General features: G+C 32.2%; 3 protein-coding genes across 3 annotated transcripts in view; 1 reads left to right on the top strand and 2 right to left on the bottom strand.

Annotated features, from left to right (window-relative positions):
* The window catches only part of Cortactin (cortactin), a 444169-nt gene that overhangs the window by 301591 nt on the left and 114744 nt on the right, over positions 1-27834 (top strand). The window lies entirely within an intron of this gene.
* LOC149899813 (uncharacterized) lies at positions 359-12949 on the bottom strand. Its single transcript, XM_090113829.1, has 2 exons — positions 12779-12949; positions 359-1745 (listed from the first exon to the last, which is right to left on the bottom strand). Exons 1-2 carry the CDS (start codon positions 12815-12817, stop codon positions 648-650), a joined length of 1137 nt encoding a protein of 378 aa, XP_089969955.1. The 5' UTR covers positions 12818-12949; the 3' UTR covers positions 359-647.
* Positions 15056-27834, bottom strand: part of ss (aryl hydrocarbon receptor spineless) — a 99385-nt gene continuing 86606 nt past the window's right edge. The window contains exons 3-9 of the mRNA XM_090113774.1: positions 26743-26837; positions 24932-25021; positions 20833-21042; positions 20279-20466; positions 18996-19102; positions 18548-18689; positions 15056-18231 (exon numbers count right to left, since the gene is read on the bottom strand). Of these exons, the coding sequence (XP_089969900.1) occupies positions 17493-18231; positions 18548-18689; positions 18996-19102; positions 20279-20466; positions 20833-21042; positions 24932-25021; positions 26743-26832 (1566 nt within the window). The 5' untranslated portion in view covers positions 26833-26837 and the 3' untranslated portion in view covers positions 15056-17492. The remainder of the gene's footprint in view (positions 18232-18547; positions 18690-18995; positions 19103-20278; positions 20467-20832; positions 21043-24931; positions 25022-26742; positions 26838-27834) is intronic.

Below are 27834 nucleotides of genomic sequence, written 5' to 3'. Positions count from 1 at the left end.
TATGTAAGCGTAAAGAAATTAATAAATTAGAAGCTATGTACATATAACAAAATTTCACTTTCAATACAATGTCCAGAATCCGAAGACAGTACAGATAATTGGTAACTAGCAATCAATGCTTGGTTCATGAACAAGTGTGAGAACTAATGATTACTTTTAGAATAAATGTGTATACTTCAGTTTTGTAGGTGTGTGTGTTACGTATGTTAAGTTTTTTTGATAGAATTACATTCGTTTAAGCTTCTGATAAATATAGTATTAGATATTGGTACAGCAACGTCGTTTTATTAAATACCTCGCTAGGTAATTCATATTAGAACACGATTAAAACAACTTTCATTCATTAAAAATAAATAAATAACAACAAGCAATTCTTTATTTAAATAAATTACAAATAATTTAGAGCAGTCTTAACTTTTATCTTACATGTACTAAAGTTATAATTAACTATTTTAATAATAAGTAAATACATAATTTATAATATTGCAGAGTTGTAATAAATTATGAGAAAGTTGGTCACTCTTCCATGACGGCACGTCTGAATACTAAATAGAATTAAATCATTGAAATTAGACATAATTTTGTTAGAACTTGACATATATTTACAATTTTTGTACATATTTCAAGAGAAGAATCAAAAGATTTTACTATTTTTTATCTACTATGCTGAACGCATCGTTTAGATTTTGTGGACTGAATGCTATGTTACCGTTTTTATAATTAACATATGGGGAAATGTTAGCTGATACAGCAACATCGGGGTCTACATAGCCTGGTGCTGAGGAATCTTCATCGTCAGAATAGGGCGATTCGTTCATAGACGAATAACTTTTATGTACAACTCGAGCCGGCGGTTCTGCGTATTTACCTCCTACTAATACTTCTTCTTCATCTTCAGTCCTTGTTTTCTGCGGTTTTCTTGGTCTCATTGCTATAACACTGTCTATGTAGTATGGCTTTCTCTTTCTTTCATATAGGCTCGAGTCTTCTTCAGGACGGAATTTATATCGATCTAAATATGGATTCAAAGTATCATCTTCATCAGGTGATGATGGATCGAATAGGTTCTCCTGCTCCCTGAATGCAGGATGTTTATGTGAGTTTGCATAATTAGTGTCTATCTGTTCATGTGGAACTGCATTCCAATTTCTAAACTCTTGGCCAAATCTGTTTGCTTCTTCGTCCAAGATTGTTGGATTAATAACATCTTGAGCTGTCTCATACGGATCATACAGTGGCTTCACTGGACCGTTGTACACGTCTACTGGCGGTTCTCCGAATGACATTTTGGGGTTGTGGAAATCTTGATAGAAATCGCGTGGGGGTTCGCCGAAACCTGTTGGTTCGGATGTGAAATAGGCGCTGTGGTACTTCTTCTTTGGAGGTCCATAAATTGGCTTGTAGCTCGGCTTTGGAGGACCATATCTCGGTTTTGTTGGGCGTTTTTTGTAACTCGGTGGCCCGTATTTGGGAGGAACTGATTTCTTAAATTTCTTCACTGGTTTTCTCGGTGGCTTTGACGATCTGTACTTAGTTCTAGGAGGACCGTATTTCGGGTGCGGGCTTCGTCTTTGGCTTGATATTCTGCGGTAAATAACCTTTGGTTTATGTTTGTAAATAGGTTCTAATGGATATTTGTCAAATAGCAATACAGCTTCACGTTTACTAAGAGTATGTTTCTTTGATTCTTCTTGTAGTTCCTGTTGTTCATCATCACTTCTTACATTCGTTGCCATTAGCACTACCTGAAAATTTAAATAATTACATTTTTAATAAATAAAATTAAGGGTTCATGGTTTTGAGTATGATTTTAAAATAAATTTACTTGCAAAAATGTAGGTTATATTATTGACCATTAACAAACATTAAAAAAAATTAAAACGGTAGAATCTGGTTAGATAAATATATGTAATAGAAGTAATAATTTCTTCGTTACTACGGCGGGGACGATGTACACATTTAAATAGTTAATCCTTTCTGAATGAATGAAAATGCTTTACTCATATCATATTTTATAATGTTATCAGCGTTTTCTCTGCTATCTAATTAGAATGATTCAATTGTTTCTTAGTCCCTAAGGAGCTAGTGGATCTCACATTTGTTTCACTTATTGCTTTTCTCTACGATCGTATACATAATTAGCTTTCTATGAAAATAACTTTATAAGTATTTTTATGGATAGAACTCTGTTTTTATAACAGTGTCATTTACACTCACAGTCTCTATCTTAAGCTCTGTGTTAAGATAGAGATGATTTAACCATCACCAATTTCGTAAATCAAGTTTATTTATTTGTTAAAATGACAGTTTATTGAATTATCTGTAGGGTAAGTATAATTTGTCGCGGAAGAATTCTAACAAATACCCGCGGCCCCATCATTAAAGCGGCTCGACGGAACACAGTGGGGTTTTAGTCGGTAAGAATCCGACATAACCCACGGCTCCTTCCCCGGGGGCCGTGGGTATCTTTGGAAGATTTCCCCACTATAAAAAAAAGGGTAAGTATAATTTATCTGTTATCATAGAAGACATGATGATTATTTTAATAAAGAGCAATTAATATTGTGATATGATTTAATAGCAACGAAGCATATGAAATACCACCAAGGAAACATTTAAAGTTTAAACTTCCATTTTAAAGTACAACTAGTCCCACACGTTAAAGTAACGCGTTTTTTTTTCAAGATACGCCTTTATAATACGACATGGACAAATGAGCGTCCATATTTATGATACAAATACTCGATACGATACGACTGATCGTGATACGTCAAGATGCTACAAATGTGGACCCGGCCTAACATGTTTTAGAAAATAGATACTTTAACCGTGTTAAAAAAAATGCACTATCATTCTATATATTGTCAGGTACAAGAATAATTACCATACAAAACTTATTTTTTACATAATATTAAAAACAAAGTACAGATATTTCACTTTCTCTAATAAAATGGAGATAGTTTACGAGCCGTCTAATTTGAATTTTTAGAAATTTCATAACAAAATTCTGGTTTGAATTATTATGTGGGCTTAAAATTGGTTGAATCTGTGGTTTATGATCGGGCGTAATTATTTTATATTCAAATAATATTTTAACTAGCGATTACTTTTCACTTTAACCAGTGTTAATTGCACAGCAAATATGTAGAACTGTCTGTTATGATGTTACGTTATACGTAGTATATTATTATTAGTCTGTGGTTATATTGATGTTTCTTGAAACATGAATTTATGAAGATAAAAATTTGAATGAGATCTAAAAATTAACAGAAATTTAATTTTCTAAGAAATTTCAATTCAGAATAATCCTTTTTATCTCTTAAAATTAGGATTTAAACAGGATAGGTCCTGTCCTACTGATGCGAAAGTTTGTGAGGATGGATGTATGTGTATACGTATGTTTGTTACTCAAATACTACTGAAACGATTACAATGAAATTTAGCACACATATAGATGATAACTTGGATTAACACATAAGGTTTTATCCCGGAAATCCCACGGGAACGTGAACTATGCGGGTTTTTCTTTGAAAACGTGGGCGAAGCCGCGGGCGGAAAGCTAGTCTTTTATAAAGAAGATTCAGGAATTACAAAGTTTATTATATTATTAGCTAGGTATGTTAGCTTCTATGAAGTTAGCTTGTAAATTATCTTTTTGCATCCATAATGCTATAAGTGACCGTTCTTCCGTTATGATTGAAGGAAGAAAATTATAGTTTGAGTTCAACGACAGCAATACGGTGACTGTCATAGAATAGACGCAGTAGTTTTATGCCACTAGTCACTAGCTTCTCCTGGCTTTTCCCGGTTTGACTTACAATTAAGAAAACAATAAAATATAGCTTCTATTGCTCGGTAAGAATGTGACTGTGTAATAGTTAATTTTTTTTTCCAATCGGTTGAGAAAAATTACAAATTAAATCTAGGCTTTATACAGTGTCGATATTATTTTATAAAATTCATTATAATTGTTGAAATAATTGTATATTAAACACAATTTGTGGATCTTTATAAATTATCTTTATTATTTTAGTTATACTTTATTACAAACTACATTGTGCCGTGTGCGCACCACGAACCACAGAGACAGAGAGGAAGGCAAAGACAATTGCAGTTTACAGTGATACCATACAGACTATACAATAACCAAAATACAGATTATAATATTTGCCTTTTCCAACACGCCTCCTCAAATTTATAATCTTTATTTTCTTTAACAATATTACCTTTACTTACAATGCTTAAAAACACAATATAATACCTCCACCCAATTTATAATCTAATTAACTTTTACTTATACACTATTATAACTTGAACTTGAACTTTTACTTATACAATATTATAACTTGAACTTAGATGTAAACTGTACTAAATTAATCTTAATTCTAATCTGTTTTTCAAAAATTTTGTCTTATCTAGACTTTTAGTTAACATGTCTGCTAAGTTACATTTTGAATCAATTTTAACAATATCAATAATTCCTCTTTCATAATTCTCATTTATATAATGATACTGCACTTCAATGTGTTTTGAATTTTTTGTAAAATTACCATATTTAGCTATTGCAATCGCACCTGAATTATCTTCATACAATTTTACCGGTTTACAAAATTCTAAATCAAATGAATCACTTAACAAGTTTCTAATAAAAAGTACTTCTGACACTGCCTCTGACATAGCAATATACTCTGCAAAAGTTGAACATTTAGTAACCACATTTTGTTTATGTGTTTTCCAAAAAATTAAGTTTCCAAACAATCTAATAACAAAACCTGACGTTGATTTCCGATCTACATTATCTCCAGCATAGTCAGAATCTACCATACAATCTAATATTTCAGTGTCTACATTTCCATAGTATGTTAACTTTAAATCCTTAGTCTTAAACAAATATTTTAATACTCTTATTGCATATTTATAGTGTGTTTGACTGTAACAATTCTGAAACCTACTCAAATAATTAATACTATACGCTACATCTGGTCTAGTGCCGTTACTAATGTACAATAATTCACCTATTAAATTTCTGTAGTGAATACCTTCATCAATTTCCTTAGCTTGTTCTAATCTTAAATTAGTTTCCATTGGAGTATCATATAACTTAGAATTTTCTAAATTATATTTTGCAGCCAAAGATTCAATATATTTTGTTTGATTTAAAGACAATATATTTCTATCATTACTATAATCTATATCTATACCAATATAACTTTTAATTTTACCCAAATCTTTCATTGCAAACCTTTTCATCAAGCTAATTTTTACTTCTTCAATTTTATTTTTACTTTTACAACAAATTAAAAGATCATCAACAAACAGTAATATATATATTGGATCTTTGCTCGCTCTGTTTACATATAAACAATAATCATAGTTACTTCTTACAAAATCTAATCCTTTTATAAACCTATCAAAACAATCATACCATACTCTAGGACTTTCTTTGAGACCGTAGAGAGCTTTTTGCAATTTACAAACTTTATTGTCTCCTATTACAAAACCTTTCGGTTGATTTATATATACTTCTGACTTAACACAACCATTTAAAAATGCAGTCTCAACATCCATCTGTTCAATAAATAAACTATTTTTACAACTGTATGACAATAAAATTTTTAATGTTTGCATTCTTCCTACTGGTGAATAAACATTTTCAATATAATCATTTTGCTGAAATCCTCTTACAACTAATCTTGCTTTGTAAACATTATTACTTTTCTTTTTAAAAATCCACTTAACATCAATAACTTTTTTGTCTTTGGGCCTATCAACAATTTGCCAAGTATTGTTTTTATTTAAGCTATTTATTTCAGAGTCCATTGCTCTTTGCCATAGTTCATGATCAATTGAGCTCATTGCTTCCTCATAAGTATTTGGTACATTTGCATCAGTATAATTTACATATATAAAGTGTGAAACTGGATTACCATATCTAGAAACTGGAATTCGCTTTCTTTTAAGTTTTCCTACTCCTACACATTCGTTATTCTCATCGTCATCAAGATTATCATTGTTTACAAGGTGTTCCATAGTATTTTTATAATTCTCATCTATGTTTGTATCATTTTCATATTCAGTATTACATAATTTATTTGAAACATTCAATGTTGTATCAGATTCTAAATCATTATCTTTAACTATTTGATCATGTTGTTTTTCTAAGCAAATTAATTTAGTATTTTCTTCGACTACCTGAACATGCCTAGCATTAACTATCCTATTATTCAAAAGAACTCTGTAGCTATTTTCATTATACCCCACTAATATTCCTAATTTAGCTTTATCATCCCATTTACTTTTTCTTAAAACTTCAGGAACTCTTACAAAAACTCTACTTCCATAAATTTTTAAATGTTCTACATCTGGTTTTATTCCAAAAAATATCTCATAAGGAGTTTTATTTTCTAAAGTATTAGCGATAGTTCGATTTTTTAAATAAGCTGCCGTTTTAATAACTTCCGGCCAATATCTTCTGTGAATATTAGCTTCCCTCAATAAACACCTACCTATATCCATAGCGGATCTATTATATCTTTCAGCTACTCCGTTCAATTCGTGAACATATGGTGGACATGGTAATAACTCTATACCTTTCTGTTTAATAAAATTAATAATATCCTTATTTAAATATTCTTTCCCATTATCACACTGTAATTTCTTAATTCTTTTGTTAAATTTATTTTCTACTAAGTTTACAAATTCTATAAAACAATTAGCAGTTTCAGCTTTACTTTTAATACAAAATATTCTAGTACACTTGCTATAATCATCAATAAATGTCAAGAAATATTTTTCTCCACCATAACCAGTTGTATTATGTGGACCGTTTAAATCAGTATGAATCAATTCTAAAATCTCTTTAGTTTTAGTTCTATTATTTTCAAAAGGAACATTAGCCATTTTACTTTGTATACAATTTGAACATTTCATGTCTACACTTTCAATCCTATCCGGCAAACCATCAACTAATTTATCATTAACTAGTTTATTTAAATATTGAAAATTTACATGTCCAAGTGCCCTATGCCATTTCTCTTTATAAGTCAATTTTACAGAATGAGTATACACATCATTTTTCAAGTTGTTAAATGCAAAACCTTTCATATAGTATAAATTGTTAATTTTATGAGCAACAGTTATTAATTCACGAGACTGATTATATATTTTTGCATTGTCACCTTTAGCTACTATTGTGGAAGACTTAGTTATTTTAGCAAAACTCAACAAATTTTGATTAATACCTTCTACAAAATAAACATTCTTTAAATCTACATATTGTTTACTATAAAAGTTTTCAAAACAAATTTGAATATCACCTACCTTGGTCGCACTTAATGTTTTGCCGTCTGGTAATTTTACATTTACTGGAATTTTTAAATCTTTACATTTATAAAAATATGTATCGTTATTTACTATGTGATCCGTACATCCACTATCTAAAAGAAAATTTATTTCATTATTATACATACATTCTTTATTCTTATTGTTATCAAAATATACCTGTTTTACTTCCGGGTTAAATACTTGAGTTGTCCATGACTGCGGTGAAAAATTGTTTGAAGTGTCATCTCTGGCATGACCTCGACCTCTGCCTCGGCTTTGACCTCTGTAGGTTGCTCTAAAATGTCTTCGATGATTGTAATGCGTTTGATATCTGCCTGGTTCCTTATGTTGTTGATTTATATTATTTCTCTGCCAACAGTCCTTCTTGAAATGGCCAGTCTTTCCACAAATAAAACATTGAAGTTTTGTTTTAATATTAAATGTACTCACATTTTTTCTACCTTCTGAATTGCATGAAGTAATATTTTTCTCTTTAATTTTAGTCCTCACATAATCAACAGTCCTTTGTTCTTCTGGTATTACATCAAGGAAATCTCCAATATAACTATAACTTGGTGGGAGCGCTTTGAGAAGATATCTCAACTTTTCTGTTTCATCAATCTTTCCTCCAGCATCTTTAAAAGTGTTGATTGTTTTTTCAAAAGCGACAAAAAAATCTTCTACTGTATTATAATTATTCAACTTTACTTCTTCTATGTTTGCTCTGGATAATATTTGCATTGCAGTAGACTGGGTTAGGTACATCCTGTCAAATTTTCTAATAATTTCGTAAGCTGTTTTACATTCACTGATATATTCTAGTTGACGATCTGAAATTGTGCTCATTATAATAGTCCTTGCTTTTAAATCTTTTTTCTTCATAACATTTTCATCTTTTACCGGAACACGTGTCGTGGCGGGCTCGTGACATTCCTTATACTCCAACAAGGTCATTAACCTCAATTTCCAACTTGAATAATTTGCACCATCAAAAATAGGTATCGTAATATCTTCAATCCGGGCTTGCTTAGCCATTGTGTTTCAATATTTCTAATAATCTTGATCAATTTTCAACCTTTCCTTTTATATTCAATTTACTTGTGTAACTTGTACTTTTACGTATCTTCATAATCTTCTCGTGATGTTGATATTTTTTCATAATTTATTAACCACGGACTGCTACCATGTTGAAATAATTGTATATTAAACACAATTTGTGGATCTTTATAAATTATCTTTATTATTTTAGTTATACTTTATTACAAACTACATTGTGCCGTGTGCGCACCACGAACCACAGAGACAGAGAGGAAGGCAAAGACAATTGCAGTTTACAGTGATACCATACAGACTATACAATAACCAAAATACAGATTATAATATTTGCCTTTTCCAACAATAATATTATAGTAAACCAAAAGTATTGTATCGTGAATGAAAACAGAAAGATAATATATATATCTAAAGAAGCTGGTAAATTATGAAACTAAATTACCGATATACATTTCACTATAATTTTCTTTTTGTTCAGATGAAAGTTTACCATATTATAATATCGATTGCTACCTTCATAGGAAAGTTAGTTGAAACCTTAACCTTAGAATACGTATAGTGTATCATTGATAACTAGATCAAAGATTTCTCATGACCTAGTATGTAGGTATTTATTATATTAGAAACAAAATATTACACTAGCTGTGCCCCGCGGTTTTACCCGCAGTGTTCCGCTCCTGTTGGTCTTAGCGTAATGATATTAAAGCCTTCCTCGATAAATGGGCTATCTAACACCGGAATAATTTTTCAAATCAGACCAGTAGTTCCTGAGATTAGTGCGTCCAAACAAACAATCTCTTCAACTTTATAATATTAGGTAGTATAAGATATTAAGTCGGTTTCAGTTGGAATGTTGAATGAATGAATGATCTCAACAAAAAACTTTCCTAGTGTAAGCGATCAAGTTTGGAAGCTTTTACTACACGATTGGGTTGTAAAACTTCGCAAATTTTAACTTTTACAGCAATTTAACTATTTACATAATAAAAAACTCATAAAACAAAAACGTAACAAATAAGAAAGTTCTATAATTGGCACGTACAATTAAATGTTTAAATTATTTTAAAAGTTATCTTTAGCTCACTTTAATTCATGTAATGACTAAAGAAGTAATTATAATGGTGGTAAACACACCTACAATAAAAAGTAACTTTGTTCCACAGTATTGCATGACTTCAAAAACCCACTTTGAAATGATTATATTATTTGTCAAGAGGGAGAGTTTATTTAGAGGAGTTTTAGAATATCCAGGGTTATAAGGAATTATATTTTATGTAAGTTTTTAAGTTAGAAGTTTCCGATATTTATGTTGAAATAAATTTCACTATTTATTTTGAACTCGATTCAAAAAAATATGGGTAACAGTACAAAAATACATAGATATTATATTTCTGAATTTATTTGTTTATAATGCCCATCTTAAAACATTTTTATTTTATACTAGCGGTCCACCCCGGCTTCGCCCGTGGTACATGTTTACGTTTTCTCTACATAAAAACCATCCTCGTACTTCAAGGAATATAATAAAAAAAGAATTATCGAAATCGGTTCAGCCGTTCTCGAGTTATGCGCTTACCAACACATTTTGCGATTCATTTTTATATATAAGACTAGCTGTCCGCCCCGGCTTCGCCCGTGGTACATAATATTTACGTTTTCTCTACATAAGAACCATCCTCGTACTTCAAGGAATATAATAAAAAAAGAATTATCGAAATCGGTTCAGCCGTTCTCGAGTTATGCGCTTACCAACACATTTTGCGATTCATTTTTATATATAAGAATAACGATGTAATAAGTAATCCTCTTAGAAGGTCATAAGTGATAGGGCAAATTATTGATCAATTTATTATTCCTACTTTCTTTATAAGTAGATAGCTTTCTTCGCAAATCGGTCAACTGCCTATACGATCGTCAATATAATCTCTACCACGATTAATTTTATAAATTCCACATCCTTTCTTTACTTGTAAGAATCAATAAAGTTTCAATTGAATTTTAATTTTCTTAGAGTGGTAGATAATATTATGCTTAGATATTTTATTCCAGATTATCTTCTTCTCTATAAAATAAATATCCTGTCTCTATAAAATAAAAATGAATCACCAAATGTGTTGGTAAGCGCAAAACTCGAGAAAGGTTGAACCGATTTCGATAATTATTTTTTTCATAGCTCTTCTTACGGGGAGAAAATGTAAATATGTACCACGGGCGAAGCTGGGGTGGACCGCTAGTAATTACTAACTTCATCAACTTTTAATTCACCTTTATTTTTGGGTATTTATTTATCTTACAGTATCTACGATTGCGATGCTTGTTCTAATTTAGAAAATATTAAAACATTTTATATTAGTAGGTAAGTAATCTATTCTATACATTTTTTATAGATAATAAATCTGTAAATTGTATCTGTAATCTGTCAATTCTGTACATTGAAAATATTGAAAAAATAAATAGTAGGGAGTGTTACTGGATCGATACCAAACCCAAATATGTATGTGATAAAAAAAATTTTTGTCTGTCTGTCTGTCTGTATGTGAAGGCATCACGTGAAAACTAACGGTTCGATTTCGATGAAACTTGGTATAATTATACCTTATTATCCTGGGCATAAAATAGGATACTTTTTATCCCGGAAAAATACGTAGAAAAAAAATAAATCTTAATTTTTCCGCGCGGACGGAGTCGCGGGCGGAAGCTAGTCATAAATAATACAGTTGCAGTGTTAGAAACATAGCTTGCATTCAATGACATGATACATATTACCATGCGAATCAGTATTGATTTTTACAATTTAGATAATGTAAAACGTAATAATCCTGCCGTGTCAACATAGTTTTTATGAAAAACTGCAACATTATCAACACAACACACAAGATGTGAAGTATTTTATTTGTTTAGATTCGAAAACGTGTCGCACGCAACATTCCTTGCATCTGACAGGTAATGTACATCTACAGAACGAAAGTAAAGAGATATGAATGATTTATTATTGATTTTAATTCATCTAGAATGGTCTGAGATTAGCTACGTAAACATTTAATTGGGTTACATTTTCTTAATGCATCTACAGAGCTGCATACATATCTATACTAATATTATAAAGCTGAAGAGTTTGTTTGTTTGTTTGAACGCGCTAATCTCGGGAACTACTGGTCCGATTTGAAAAATTCTTTCGGTGTTAGATAGCTCATTTATCGAGGAAGGCTATAGGCTATATACCATCACGCTACGACCAACAGGAGAGGAGCCACAGGGGTGAAACCGCGCGGAGCGGCATACATATAGATGACTATTTTATGGCCCTCTATCATGCTGAACAGGTCTTCAGGTGATTGATTTTTACCTTCAGATATTCTACACGGACCAGTATATTTTTGGTCCAAATTTAACATCTTAGCAAATTTTAAGAGTCAAACACAAATCGCTTGGGAATAAATTATTTTTTACAATTACAAGTTACTAGATAATATGTACAAATGTTTACATGGATGTTGGACATGTCTCCATGTCTTGATTTCGAAGTTTCTTCTATAAATGACCTACATGAAGATAATACATTTAAAATTATATTATTTACTCTACCATACATAATTACTTTCCCATACGATCTACATTCGATGAATAATCGATTAACGTATTAATTGCGATAGAAAGAGCTTCCGTGCTAATTTTTTGTGTTACACGTTAGGCTCTATTTAAATCTGTTTTATCTCCTATGCATATTTTGATACAGTGAGTGGCTATCCGTAAGAGAAATATTGTTTGTGCGATCAGAAATATTATTGAGATTTGACTGGATATTCTTTGATAATTAATATATGAGAAAAAGCAGGAAAAAGCTTAGGTAAGTACCTCTGCATACAACTGAAAAGTTAAATCTTTCAAACTATTTAGAAACCATTCAGTGGGTTTACCTTATTATCATTTTTATATATGGCTCTATAAAAACAAGGGAAGATCAACGACACTAGGTAGGTATATTATTTAAGCTTGCTGAACTCTATCTATATCACTATCACTACATAGTATAAAACAAAGTCGCTTTCTCTGTCCCTATGTCCCTTTGTATGCTTAAATCTTTAAAACTACGCAACGGATTTTGATGCGGTTTTTTTTAATAGATAGAGTTATTCAAGAGGAAGGTTTTAGTATATAATTTATTAGGTTTTAGACAAAGCGAGCGAAGCCGCGGGCGGTAAGCTAGTTTATTGATAAATATCCTTATCTTTGGTTATAAAGTTTTCAAGAAAATAAGGATTGGCTTCAATAATAAAATATAGCTTCCTTACTTTTCGCATTCACTATTATATTTTAATTTTGAGTTAAATTTTATACATTTAAAAGCCGAAACTGAAACGTATAACTACTAACTAAGGCTGACTAAAAAAAATTAACTTACCACAAACATTCCAAAACAGAATACATCAGTTAACTGCATTTTCACTTATAATTAACAAATAATAAACACAAAACAACTCAATACTTTTATGTAAATAATAAATATGAGACGTGGTCCCTGTTTAGACTCTCGACATCAAATGTGCGTGATTCCAAATAGCTAGCGTGTACTTGCCTAGGAAAAGCATAGATTTATAAAGAGCTGTTTATTTTAATTTAATATTAACATTTTACTTATATAAAAGGAAATACTTGGGTTTCCTTGATATTATGTTTAATAAAATTAACTATTCATATGTATATTTATTTGTTTATTAGTTTTAATACGGTTCAGTGGAAATTCTGGTGCATTTCCGTGTATTTGGAGCTTAAATAATATGAGGAATACCTACCTACGAAAAATATAATTTTGAATGTATTTAAATTGTTTATAAAGTAAAGTTTATTTTTTAACATTATTATCATCTTGTTTTTTTTTATGAAATAAAACAATTCAAACTATTTTTAAAATATTTAAATAATTTACATACTCAATAATCTTGTTGAAACATTCATCACCACATACACAACATAACATAATTGATAATAGTGTATTAAACTTCAATTTAAACATACAATTTATTTTTTGTATTGAGCTCCTAATACGTCTTAACCTGCAAGCAGACATGCGTTTTATCATCTCCATATAGGTAATATATTTATTTATCCAAACGTGCGTCGCTCTCACATAAACTAATGTATGTTTTATTCAAACAATGAAACTATGAATTATGTTTTAATATTAGGCCTATTACAGTGACACTAGAAGATCATTGTCTAAGAAGAATACATAACATTCAATGCATTATGTAATAGATACTTGAGAAAGTAGAATGATGCTTCAGTCTTTTAGAATACGGTTTGACTTGCAGTGCAATGCTGTGGAAGGATTATTACAAGGAACTTTTTATTTTATTTATATAATAGTACACTGTATTTAATAAATAGTCAACTCGATCTAATAAATAAATGTAGCCTGTGCTTTCTCTATAAAAACAAGGTGTGGAGATTTTCACTGATTAGGATTACAGTAGCCTATTTTTTAATTAAACCGATTTAATTTAAGTTATTTGTTCAAATAGAGTAACAAAAAAGGTTCGAATGAAAATGAAGCGAACTTACATTAGTTGTTACTGTACATACAAATTTGATTAGCTTGGCTATAGAGAGGCTATAGATTTGAGATCACGCACTAGACAGATAGACAAAAATAATATTCATCCCTTTGCAGGGTATCGCGACATCAAGACCCATTCATTCTGCTACACTTGAGTCGAGAGAATCAAAAAATTAAAGGAATTTCGATGATTGAATTATTAAATGTTAGAAAAAGAGTTTTATTATTTTAATTGTGTGCAAATTATAATTTCACGGTATTCGCGTATTAGGTACGACTCTTACTAGTAAAAGTGACTGAGCAAGTTTTGCACCTATATTCTTTTAGTGAGATGGTTCATGGTACTAACAAAATTACAAAAGGAAATTTTTGTTAATCTGTTCTTAAATTTTCAATTAATTATTGATAATTAACGAAACTAAATTTATTTTAAATAATATGAAAACGTTTTTCTCTCTACTTCTATTACTAATCTATACTATATATAATATATTATTATAAAGCTGAAGAGTTTGTTTGTTTGAACGCGCTTATCTCGGGAACTAGTCCGATTTGAATAATTCTTTCGGTGTTAGATAGAGGAAGGCTATAGGCTATATATCATCTTGCTAAGACCAACAGGAGCTGTGCCTGTTCAAATCATCAAACAAACTCTACAGCTTTATTAGTATAGATTTTAGATTAGCGCCATCTGTAGAAAAGACGTTACATTCTCTAGAAGCCTTCACTTTAACCTTCATGTACCTTTAACTTATATTAGTTATAGAGAAAAGCTCCAGATGGCGCTGTTAACAATTTTTAAAATAAGTCTTTAGCGTGATTATTTATCACAGGTGATGATTTATAGGTTTTAGCCTTCCTCGATAAATGGGCTATCTTCTAACACCGAAGGAATTTTTCAAATCGGACCAGTAAATTTATAAAGTAAAATAATAAGAATGGATATTAATCCATCAGGCCCCGGAATCACAGACACAATTATAGAAAATCTATTGTGTCGCCGGTCGCGGCGGGTTCTGGCCGTTCGGGGCTCAATGGATAATATTATGCACTATTGTGTATTGCGTAGCTATTAATGTTTTCGTGAATGGGAAATGGGAACAATCATAAAACACATTATCAGTGGCATGAAAAATTTATTTAATTTTCATTATATTACATCATTATGCTAAACTAAAATAAATACAGAATTTCATTGTTTACTTGAATAATTATAAATATTAATAATACATAGGTAATTAAAGCGTCTAACCTAGTTTATTTACAGTTTCAAGGAATAATTTAAATATTAATTTTAAGGTGACGTCATATTACAATATAAGTGGAGGAAATACGTTTCAACATTTTTGTTTATGCAAGTGATATTGGATTCATAGGGGTTTGAAAAAAACTATATTACACTATATTTCACAGTCAAACTACAAAACATTTAAAAAAATAATTAGGGGACTGGCCATATATTTGTTTTGTCTGGATGTTTTGTTATTCTTTTCCTTTTTATTCTTTTATATTTTATCGTAGTAAATTGGACATGTGATGTGGGGTTTTATCGACCATCGAATCTGCTCTGGATAAGATTTGATTTCGACAGCTAAACTATTACTGGCTACGAATAATTCGTCTGATTTTTCATAATAATACACTTGTAATATTGCATCTTTACAAAAATCTATCGAATTGTAATACTTATTGTATGTTGGTTCACACTTGCATATTAATCTGCATTTCACATGCAATAACGTGGTAAGTAAGAAAAGTGCTATACTTATTGGTTACTATAACTAAATTATCATAAATTTTTCGATTTAATAAATAACAAATTCAGTGGAACTTGCAATGGAAGATAAATTCGTTAAATGACTCGATTGATACAAAACTAACGTCGGTTCACCCGTTTTGATATACCGAATATACAATGAGAAGACCATTTGATTATTATATCACGAAAGACGAAGAATTTCATTTTTATCTTAAAGAACGTTGTTTATCAAGTAAGAATATTGGTATGTTCCTCAATTGCACTTGACAGTTTGAAGTGAATCTTCTTGCGCGTTGAGAGTAAAATTTCATGGTCGCGTCATGGAGTAAGGCGACGATTTTGGTATCTTTGAATCTTGCCAAAGAAGTTTCACTTCTGACACAGGCTCTTTTTGTGTTAATTGTTATTTCAAGAAATTACTAGACACAATTAAAATTGTCTCTACATCAGATATTATATTTTACAAACATACAAAATAAAGTAGCTCCATTGCTCTATAAAAGTTTGAAGTAATACTGACTTAATCGCACTGATCACAAAAAAATACACACAGGATTGATAAAGCACTATTAATTATATTATTATTTATATAATAGCAATGCTGTCTTACATAATATTATAATGTCCTTGGCTAAATTCATAGAATAATAAGTTAGATTGATTGTATGCGGAAATTAGCCAACGTTTTTCATCCAATGAACACAGAAAGTTAACAATTGTACTAGAATAAATAAATTACAGTATTCATATTTCAATTCAAGTCCTCGTAATATAATATCAATAAATTAAACTAAACTTAATCTACGTTGTCGGAAGACCCGCCCAGCCAACGCCTCACTGTAGCAATGCAATTGTTCATTATTAATTAATATTAATTAATAATTATTAATAATTAAATTTAATTGTGAAGGCACGCGTGTATGTACATGTGTTTTAGCGTTGGCAAGGCGGTGCTGTGTCCCTATAAATGTTAACAATATCTTTGATGGAAAAATATATTTTCCAAGTAAAATATGTAGTTTATGTTTGGTGGAAAACTTAAAGAAAAAATCTAGTTTGCGTTTTTAATCATATTACATAATGATCGGTGTTTGGTTGGTTGTTGTAAGTAAATGTCTGGTTTTTTACATTCATTTTATTTCATTTCATTTTGTAATTGTTAAAGTATTTATAGGGACGGTACATGCATTATGATATGTTCGATTACGTTAAGCGCAAAAACTATATTTTATATTTGAGCTATTACTCTTATTTATTTATTACACACATCACTATTATCCTAGAAGCTAAAGCATACAAAATTATATAAATATTTACACAATATGAACTAAATCGTGTCAATGCGTGGCGACAAACGGACGACTACGTTTATTTATATATTGTTTCGTAGATATAATTAATTACATTTAGTATTTACAATGGATGGACCCTGTTTGAGATGCAACTCTGTTGCTGAAATTGTCTCAAGAATTTTATGAATGAGTGCACTTTGAAGGTGAATTGCATGCAGAAGAAATTGATAGTTTTGTGAAAAACTTATTTGTAAGTTAAGATTGTTGCTATATTTTGTAAATTAAGCTAGATTCAATGAAATTCATATTGATTTCATTAGAATTGAAGTTGTTGTACAAAATAAATTGGTTTAAAATGAAGATTTATCTTTATTGAATAGTTTAAAAGTAAAGTTGTATGAATGAGTCTTAATGTCTTTCTGGTGATACATTCTCGTGTACATATGACAAGATAGAAACAATGTGCTTTGCAATGCAATTCCAGCAACAAAACCGTAGGTCAGGCAAGCTACTGCGTGGCCTCAGCCGTGTGGTACGCCGGGTAGCGCCACACCTGCGGCGGGGAGAACTCCGCCGGCGCCTCCTGCGCGCCCGCGCCCCACATCAGCACCGTCTGCCGCGGCTCGAGCCGCTCCTCGCCCCCCGCGCCCCCACCCGGCGCCCCCGCGCCCCCGCCTGGCGCCCCCGCGCCCCCACCCGGCGCCCCCGGTGACCGCCGCTCGGGCGCCGCGTACCGAGCATCCATATAATACTCCCGCGACGGCGGCCGGTACGCAGGCGCCACTTCGTACCCCGGCGGGGCGGGCTCTAGAAACCCGTTCGGAGGATACGTGTAGTGGTAGGACAACGGCTTGTATTGATGGAAGAGGTTGTCCGCTGCAAGGAACCTGTCGTCTAACGGTGGAGGCGGGTAGTGCAGCGCTGGAGCCGGTGGATATTCCCCATACGGCGCGGTGTAGGCTCCGTTTAGATTGGTGTACGCGGCAGCTACAGCGTCAGCCGCTAGATAGTCAACTGGAGGTGGTGCTGGAGTACTGGGCATTCGTCGTTTGTTCCGACACGTGGAGAGAAAGTCCCGTAACTGCGTTTTGTATCGTCTCGCGGCTCTGGGTGGTGTGGTGACGGTGGACTCGCAGCCAGAGAGTTGTTCCGTTTCGGAAAAGTATAAGCTGGTAAGACCGGTGTCGAGGTAGCTCACTTTGAAGTCCATGGTCCGTTTGCCAAGGAGATCTCGGCCTTCCTCCTCCCTGAAAATAGAATAAGACTTTCTAAAAATTGTCAGGAAATATCTCAATCATTTCAATATTCATATGCAATGGGATATTACTTTAATAAGATATTGTACACAACGCAATAAACGATGTTGCAATACTATGTCATTGTTTTAATAACTACCTTATCCTATTCTACCTTATCCAACTACCGTTAAGTTGGGCGCTTTACATTTAATAATTCTAACATAACTAAAAACGAATAGATACCGGTAAAGTCACCTATACAAACTACTAAAATAACTGAAAGCTAAATAACAATAAATAATGAATTAAATAAAAATATACTCACATTAACGGTCTATGCGTGCTAATAACAAAGTCGGGTTTGGAGTTCTTATACACGAGTCTTGAGGATGTTTGCAGCCACTGCCACTGGCCGTCTTTTGTTTGGAACCGATATGCGATCATGCCTGATGCTCCAGTTTTTAGTACTGAAAATAATACAGAAGAATAACATTTGAAGGAAAAAAATAACGGTTTAATAATAATACGAAGGAAAGTATTTTTAGGGGGTCGTAGAAAGTTCTTTAGATTTGTGTTCATCAATGTCATCTGGTTGTTTTTAATTATTTCGAGAGAAAAAGGCACGAAAAGATATTTTAATCAAATTTTATTTCTATACCTACTGTTCTTCTTTTCACATATTTCCAAGCATTTAGAATCGTTAGAATATCTATGCTATTGCTCTTTAGAAGTTATCTTCCTACGTGTTCAGGTTTTAATTAGAGAATACTTACATTCTTGATGAGCACTAGCAACATAAGCCAGGTCATCGTAATGCACTAAATCATAGCCTCCCATATTCGCGAGCTCAGCATCTGTGTAGCCTAGAAGCATCTTCCCTCTGAAAATAAATGTTAGTTTTAGTTAATAATTTTAGACATTGCAGGCATAGTTATATCATATAGGAATACTATAATATTATATACTAGCTTTCCACCCGCAGCTTCACCCGCGCAGTCAAAGAAAAACCAGCATAGTTCCCGTTCCAGTGGGATTTCCGCGATAAAACATATCCTATTTCCCGGGGTAAAAAGTAGCCTATGTCCTTTCTCGGGTATCAAAATATCTCTATACCAAATTTTATGCAAATTGTTTCAGTAGTTAAGTCGTGATTGAGTAACAGACAGACAGACAGAGTTACATTCGCATTTATAATACATATTAGTATGGATAGTATGGATTGTAGGAATCATGAAACTACTAAACTACAAATTATTTATTATTGCAAAGCCTTATAAGTTGTATATTTTTATAAGTTCAAAAGTAAATATTTTTTGGTATTACAATATCTATTGGCAAGAATAGAATATTATGGTCATTCTGTACGGATTTGGCATGTGCATTGTGCATTCAATGTGAAATTTGAAGAAAATCATACTCAGTTGCAAGTTATACCTATAATACAAAGCTTACAAACACTTCCTATTGTTATTCAAAAAGCCGGAATATTTTTTAATCTAACGCCTTTAAACTATAAATAATTCCTTTGGACACGGCGTACGTGTATAACAATTATACATTTTGTATGGGACACGGTATTTTTAATACTTTGATAGTTAAGCATGAGCTTTTGTGGTCGGGCGGTGGTTTTTTGTGGTTAGGTAATATGTCCATGTCTACGTGGGATTTTAAGTTTATAAAATGTTCAACGTATTTGTAATTGCTTAAGGAAGTTGTGTAGTTTTCTTGAATATTATCCCATTGACCACCGAGCGCCCCGATCGGGGCGCGTCACAATAGATTATCTATTATTGTTGTACTCATTGTGTAAAAGACATTCCGAAACTTGCTTTATAATATGTATCAACCATTTTATAAGTATATAATGTTATAATGTTAAGTAGTTTTATAATGAATGATGTTTAATTTCAGAAATACAGACTACCTAAAAATCTTTATCCTTCTGATCATAGAGTCATCAAAAAGAAAATCTAGAAAAATTACAAACATACACATTATGATCAGAAACTTAAGCGTCTATAATAGAAGAGGGTGTCATAAACAATATTCTACTTACCTTTGGTCCATAGAGACTAGAGACAGATCGAGTTTGTGTTTGCTTTTGAACATGACTTCTTTCTGAGGGATCTCCAAGAGGCTCGGAGGGCCGAAGGGCGCGCAGATTGCAAATAACGCTAATGGAGGCTCTTCGGTTTTCTTGTTCTGCCCGTGTAATACTTTTATTCTACCTCGGATGTCTAACCTCTGAAAAAGGTGAATATTTTGATATAATGTTTTAGCTAACTCTTGATAGATGGCGTGGAAGGTCGTTGAGGTATAAAAGAGAAATAATAAATTCAATTACTGTATGTATGTATGTATGTATGGCACACAAGAAAAAAGGTTTTGAACCAAAAAAAAAAAACAAATGTTTAGAGTAAGAGTTACACACATTCTATAACTTGAATATTCAAGAAAATATTTTCTTCAATTGTAAGTTTTGTTACAAAAATTCAGTTGAAATCAAGCGATTATGTTATTATTTTTCCTTGAAAACAATTACGGCAAATGTTGAAATTAACTCTTATAATTCCTATCTAAATATCAAAATTCAAAAAATTGTATACTTACTAGGAAGCCAGAAGTATTGTCCAAAAGACATCTAAAGCGTACAGTAAAGCTCCTCTCAAGCAGATGTGCTCGTTCCGGCCTCAACACGTCCTGCAGTGTGAGGTTGCTGACCTCTGGCTGAAGGAAGGAGTTCCACAGGAGCTGCCGCTGCAGCTCCTCCCGGTCCTCAGAGTGTACAAGCTCGTACACCGACTGGTGGACTATGTCTGACTAGAAAATTAAATATAAGTTAAATTTGTTCAAATGTTGATATACCTACCGAGATAATAGAAGATATTACACGAAAAAAAGTTAAATGTAATGATGTAACTAAGCAAAATTAAATGTGTGGTTAATGAACACAAACTTTCTCATCAATAATGTTATGATAAGCAAATCAAAGCCTAATGTAATTCAATGATAATCAATATAGTCAAAATAACAAGATAATTATTTGATAAGCCGTTAAAAGACCTATTCATCAGTGTAAAAAGAGCAAGTCATAACTGAACCGTAAATCAATAAAGCATCGATGACCCTAAAATCGATTCGAGACCCGTCATTAAAGAATCATCTGTAACGAAGATGGATATGTTCATTTCTACATTCGTTATAGCCAATGACAACCTTAACACCACGTGCTACGGCATATTTTGCATTATGGCTCTATAAATTTGAATTTTAACACATCGTATAACAAATTCGTATAAACAGTGTGGATAATGCGCCGACAACAAATGATCCAAGCAGAAAACTAATTGATAATCAATGGGGTTGTGCAAGGCGCAACACTGGGCCCCCTAGTTTTGGACTGACATGTAAATGAATCATGCGCGTACAAAACGTAACCCAAAGGTTATATAGTTAGCAAGGGTACGGTAATGTTTGAATGTGGGTTCGAACATATTGCGATGGCATTAAATGTCAGAGGATGATTTGTTTGGTAATTGCTTTTTGTTCCTCTTTTAGGGGTTATCGTTGCTATGGTAAGAAATATTGTTTTGTTGATATGTTATTTGTTTCTGCAATATTATGTTTTTATGGTTCATTGGGTAATACATTGGTAAAATTTACTAGCGTGACGATATCATTAAATGAACATTAGTTACAATAATGTCTTGTTTGAATATGGTCAGAAGAATCAAGAAAGTTGGAAATCTTATATTTTTTAGCTTATTTTTAATAAAATGAAAAAAGTTTGAAAATAAATTATTGCGACGTTTGCGTCTTGCATGTATGTATTTCATTTGAAATAGCAATATTAATTTTGTGGAAAACATCCTTCACACAGTTAATAGATACTGAATAAAATCACAACCTAAACGCTATCTCCACAACCTTATTAATCGATAAACTGTATGAAAAGTTTTAAAGCAATAAGAGATTAGATATAATTATTAGAAACAAGAACAGCCAAAATGCTCCTAAATTTTAAAACAATGTAGTTATGGTCATTTAAACAGAGCGGTGAACTATGGCATTAGGGTGTAATGTGCCTCGGGTCGATGGCGGCCACCTGGTGAGACAGCTTGGCAATCTACCGACCCTCGGAGGGTGGAAATTATAGTAATTTTTAAATAAACTTATTATTTCACTGGTGTAGATCGGTGAAGGTAAAATGTTGGGTAATGTTGATGGTTGTACCTATTGTATGAGCGTTTATCTTATTGTGATGTTGTGATTGATGATAGAGTTTAATTGTGTATATAAGAAAAAAATATTTAAAGCAAAGGACAATGCATGTTTGCAAGGATATAAAATTAAATGTCTTCATAATTGTAACGTTTCAAATACATTGAGAGTCCACATAAACATAAGTCTGTTCTCAACGTCTTAAACAATCATAAATCGCGTTATCCTGCAATGTCCATTTCGAAGCAAAACTTGGCGGAACGAGACAATAATTATGTTACAACGACAGCGAGCGTGGCTCATTAATTACTCCCAGTCAATCTAACATTTGTCGCTCATTATTCAATGTCTGAAATGGAATCGATTCGGAATCGATACGGACATTCGAGTTTATTTAGTTTAATCAAAGTGTATATCGATTACTCGGTGGCACGTGCCCGCGTCAGGAAGTAGCAAGTACAGCCGATTTAATGATTTTGAAATCGATTAACTTTTATCGCAACCCACCCCCGTGGCGAACCTGAATAAAGGGGACGCAGATACGCCTAATGTTAGGAACATTTTATAGTTTTATCGGATCATTTTGGTTTTTGATCAACATTTAAATAACGTTTAATAGTGCGTATTAAATTTTATTTGTGGTTAATCTTATAGATGTTATTATGCAATAAAGGCTTGAATGATTGTCGTTTCTCCAAGTTTATTAACTTTCATGGAATGTGTGCAAACACTACATAAGTCTTTTAGCAAGGGCTAGTTACAATTTACAAAAACGTATATATTTTAATAAGATAAAAGTTCAAATATATTCCAGTAGGGAATAAAGTAAACGAATATATTGTTAGCCTTTACGTTACTTTCCCGATACGTCCCGTGTTTATCAGGACGAGTTAAGCTGCACGAAGCACGTCTACCAACATAATCTTTGGCACTTAATGTTGCAGGTAAAGTAACATTTTTGATTCGACACAAAACAAAAGAAAACCAGGGGTGGATTAAAATTTATACGATTGTGAAATGAAAGTTTTATAGGAGGGTTGGTAACGGGCCAAAATTGGGGTTTCTTGTGATATTTCACTGCAGGTTTATTAGCTGTAATACAGTGGGTTTAACGACGCTTGGTATGCGCTAAGTTTTTTGTCTGGCTCATTATGAATTCGTCTGCTGTGGTTTCTAGAACTATTCATAGAATTGTTATAAATTAATGATAATATACTTATGAGCTATAGCAATTTTATTCATACTGATTTCTTCGGAGATAAGCTGACGAGTATTCACTTATAATACCACAAGAGCTTCAAAATTATCGGGTATTTTCCGATAGGTTCGTTGCAAACAAATGAAGGAGTCAAGTTTTTAGTCAAGGTTAAAAAATCACGAGCGCGAAGCGCGAGTGATTTTTCCTGAAAAACTTGACGACTTTATTTGTTTGCAGGGAACCTTGAGGGAAATGCCAGATAATTTTGAAGCTCGTGTGGTATTCGGGAGATTATTTTTCCGTCCCAAATGTCGGCCAATAATTATTTCACAATTGAATTGAACCTGTCAGTTTGACGTCAACGACCAGAGAAAATTTTCAAAAAATTATCAGTATAATACCATGTAGGTTGTACCACGTGACGTCGAATGGTGCAATTCTATTGGTCGATATTTGGGTCGGAAAAATAATCATATCTATTTACCGTTTTAGCAAGAAACCAAAACACATAGTTATTCTGGTTAACAAAAATAGGTACTACTAAAAGTAAATAATTTCAATATAACCTCTTTGTAGCTTATAATTATTTGTTACCTACGTTTTTACATAATACCGCTAACAAAAAGTTCTTATATACCATTATACAAAATATATATATACGTTTATCAGATGTTGATATTTCTGTATAATTTCATTTACAACCGAATTTTTCGGGTCAACATTATAATTTAACAGTAAAACCGTATTAAAGTACTTATCGTAGTAATTAATATTTTTATAGAGTTCCAAGCTTGAGGATCGTTGTATTGTTTATTTCCTTGATTAATAATATGGCATTTTCGCGTTTTTCCACATAATTAAGGTGGTCAGGATAATTAATTTGACTTACTGAATACGGAAGTTGGTGTAAGTATGAAGTATGACTTTAATTTTAATTAATTAATGAATGTGTGAAAAATTGTGAAATAAAAGGGTACTGTATAGAATACGGTCGGGTTCTCTATAATATTTTACATCATAGCTTCTACTACGATATGAATAATATAATTCTTATATATCTACAAGTTTAAAGTAACTACGTCAACCTTTTATATACCTACATATATTTTTTTCAATAAAAATATAGTCACCCATTTAATTTTGAAGATTTAGGGCTATGAAATTAGGCTATTACCTAAGTTATTAGTTACTTATTAATCTTTATAACTTTATCTTTAAACATAATATAAAACTTAAATCTTTAAACATAATATAATAGTTTTAATAAATGTGTAGTTCAAAGGAACCAACCTGGTGAAATCCTAAATAACTTTCGATGCTATGTGTTGCGAAGAAAACCTCTCCTTCACAAGTCAGGATCATAAGGAAGCCATTGAGTGCCTGAAAAATAACAATTTATTGTTAAATAAAGGACAATATTGATGTTACATGTATGAGTATTTTTATTTTTAGTAATTTAGTTATTTTGTACGATGGGTAAGCTTTTGACCGAAACATGTGTTTTCGAATGCGTTGTAAAACTTTATTCATGTTGTTATTTATTTTAATTTTAAGATTTATAGAATGTTCCTTCAAGTGTCGATAATAATAAAAAACATACCAAGTATGACACATTCTTTTCATTTAAACGGATATATAATACAAATACATACATGTATTTAACAATAAAATGTTTTAATATTATTAATCATCATCTGTCAAAATCACTCACGGTATACATCTGTTGCTGTTAATGAAAACGATTTTAAAATCACAAAATCATTTCTATTATCTTAACTGCCGTAACATCACTTGAACTAATTTTGGAGAACACAGTGAACAATTGAAATCAGTGTTAAACCTCCGTTTTGTGGCTGAAACTCGAAGATTTCTTACACGCTTTCGCCGATACTAACGTTATTGAAGGTAGGCGAATAATAAATTATAATTTGAAAACTGAACGAGCTTCACTATCTGTCACTTCCATATGGCATATGTCATTCCTGAATGACATTTTTGTTCATAACGTTTCATAACGTTGTATGGTCGACTGCAGTCTGGAAAAGTCGTAGACATCACGACTATTTATTATAACTGTTTTATTTTGACTCAATAATTCTTATTTCTTTTGTTTTATGTTTACATACGGTTTCTCAGAAGTATCATAATGTCTGTAATAATGAATTGTTTTATGTTATCAAAAAAAATATTTCTGTCAACATTCCAAACACAAATAATAGTATAACAATGTCCAGCAAATTAATCATTATCTTACATGCCATTTCCTTTTATTATGTTACTTATGATTTACGATACACACTTAAAACAAATTAAGTCCAAAATTTCTCAATTTTAATTTATTCCACTTCCAGCACGATACACTAAGCCCTTTTTTTTCCTCCATTAAATTTCCATCGCCAATTCTTTCCTTATCTCTTAACCCTTAAAATTGGGCAATACACTTGCATAGGCTCTACGAATACAAATGTTTATGGACGGTAGTGATCGCTTACCACAGTCGACTCACCTTACCACTAACAAAAAAATTAAAAGTCGTACCGCACAAGACATTGGGAACGCGTCACAACCGATCGAAAACGTGAAATATCGCATACAGAGGAAGGTTTATTTATAGCTTACAGCGGCTATAGATTTATTGACGATGTATTTATGTAGCCGTTGCATTGGCATTGCTTGTAATTCGCTACCAGGCTTACCAAAAACTTTATGACGAATTATTGGTTGTGTTATTGTTGTGTTGAGTTAATTATTGTGGTTCGAGTTTGATATTTTCTTTGTTTCAAGTTTCAAATGTAATGCGTGTTGTTTTTAAAAACTTTTTGCCTGTGATTTCACATGCGTTCCTGTTACCTAATTATAAAGTATCATACATTACTTCGTTATCGATTGAGACGAATAATTCTTTTTCTTCATTTTATATAGCAACCTGCCATTTTTCTGCTCTGTCTGCCTTATATTTATGAATCAAAATTCAAAAAGTAATGGTTCCTTAACAAAAACCTCCCCCTATACATGGGGTTAGGGCCTCTGTTGAAATATTTGTTGAAGGATTTCAATAATATATTTAACTAACTATAAATACATAATCTGTTATACTATACCTGTAAGAACATTTCACCGTCAGGCATAACGTGGTCGTAGTGTGCGTGCTCGCGTCTGTGTGTGTGCAGCTCTTCCTTCTCCTTGTGCATGACCACTGGAAGAGAGATATTATTAGTTTGTTATTTGATAATAATTCATTGATTAATTTATTTTTGGTTAAAAAATAATAATTTTTGAAGAATATTAGAATTTTGAAGCTTTAACTAGCATGTTAAAAGCTTAAAATAGTTTTACAAAACTTATTCTATGACTTATTTGTTCATATAAATAACCAGAGGACAAAGATGGTGACTGGGAAAAATTTTATCAATGTTTTTCTGTTTTATCATTTTAAAGTAACTATGTAAAATTATTATTTTTCATATTTTATTAAGTAAACAAATATTTTATTCGTTTAGAGCTCGGTGCAAAAGAAATACAGTAATACAGTAAAGAAATACAGTAAGTAAGTAAACAAATATTTTATTCGTTTAGAGCTAGGTGCAAAAGAAATACACATAAATGATAAGGGTGCACTCACACACATCAGTCACCGTCAAGTCACCGATGACTGATCGGTGACGGTTTGTGTACGTATCCACAAACACCAGTCACCGTCATGTTGTCCGTCAGTCACGTCGCCGGTTTGACTGAATCATTGAACACATACATCAGGTTAGTCAGTGATTAGACGTGTGTCACGCTAGAGAACATGTAGCAATTGACGGTAGCACGACGCTGACTGAACTGAGACGTGACGGCACCGGGTGAGTGGGGATAAAAGTATGGTACATGTATGGAAAGATTATTTGACGTGCCTGACCGGGGACGTCACTGATAGATTTCGTGCCGGCGACTGTCGTGTGGGAACAGAGTCATACTAGAACTATTGATACATATTTTTTTTTAATCCTGTCCGGTGACATGCTGTGACGGTGACTGATGTGTGTGAGTGCACCCTAAGCCTTTATATATTAAACCCCTGAAAGGCGTGGTTAAAGGTGACAATTCCCATCTCAATTGAATTAGGGATTCACCCCTCACAGCATCCCTCTTTACATAATAAAACGACAAGCCAAATACATACTTATACTGCATACATGTAAGGACTA

The sequence above is a fragment of the Colias eurytheme genome, chromosome 20, assembly GCF_061535395.1.
Source record: "Colias eurytheme isolate Ceu_HAF_F1 chromosome 20, ilColEury1 Martin Lab GWU primary, whole genome shotgun sequence".
NCBI lineage: Eukaryota > Metazoa > Arthropoda > Insecta > Lepidoptera > Pieridae > Colias > Colias eurytheme.
This window is presented reverse-complemented; position numbering and strand designations above follow the sequence as displayed.

Excerpts from the sequence above, each read along its gene's own strand:
- LOC149899813 (XM_090113829.1), bottom strand. The coding sequence starts at position 12,817 with ATGCAGTTAACTGATGTATTCTGTTTTGGAATGTTTGTG. Across the intron at positions 1,746-12,778 it reads TCTGTTTTGGAATGTTTGTG|GTAGTGCTAATGGCAACGAA; the intron begins GTAAGTTAATTT and ends TTAAATTTTCAG.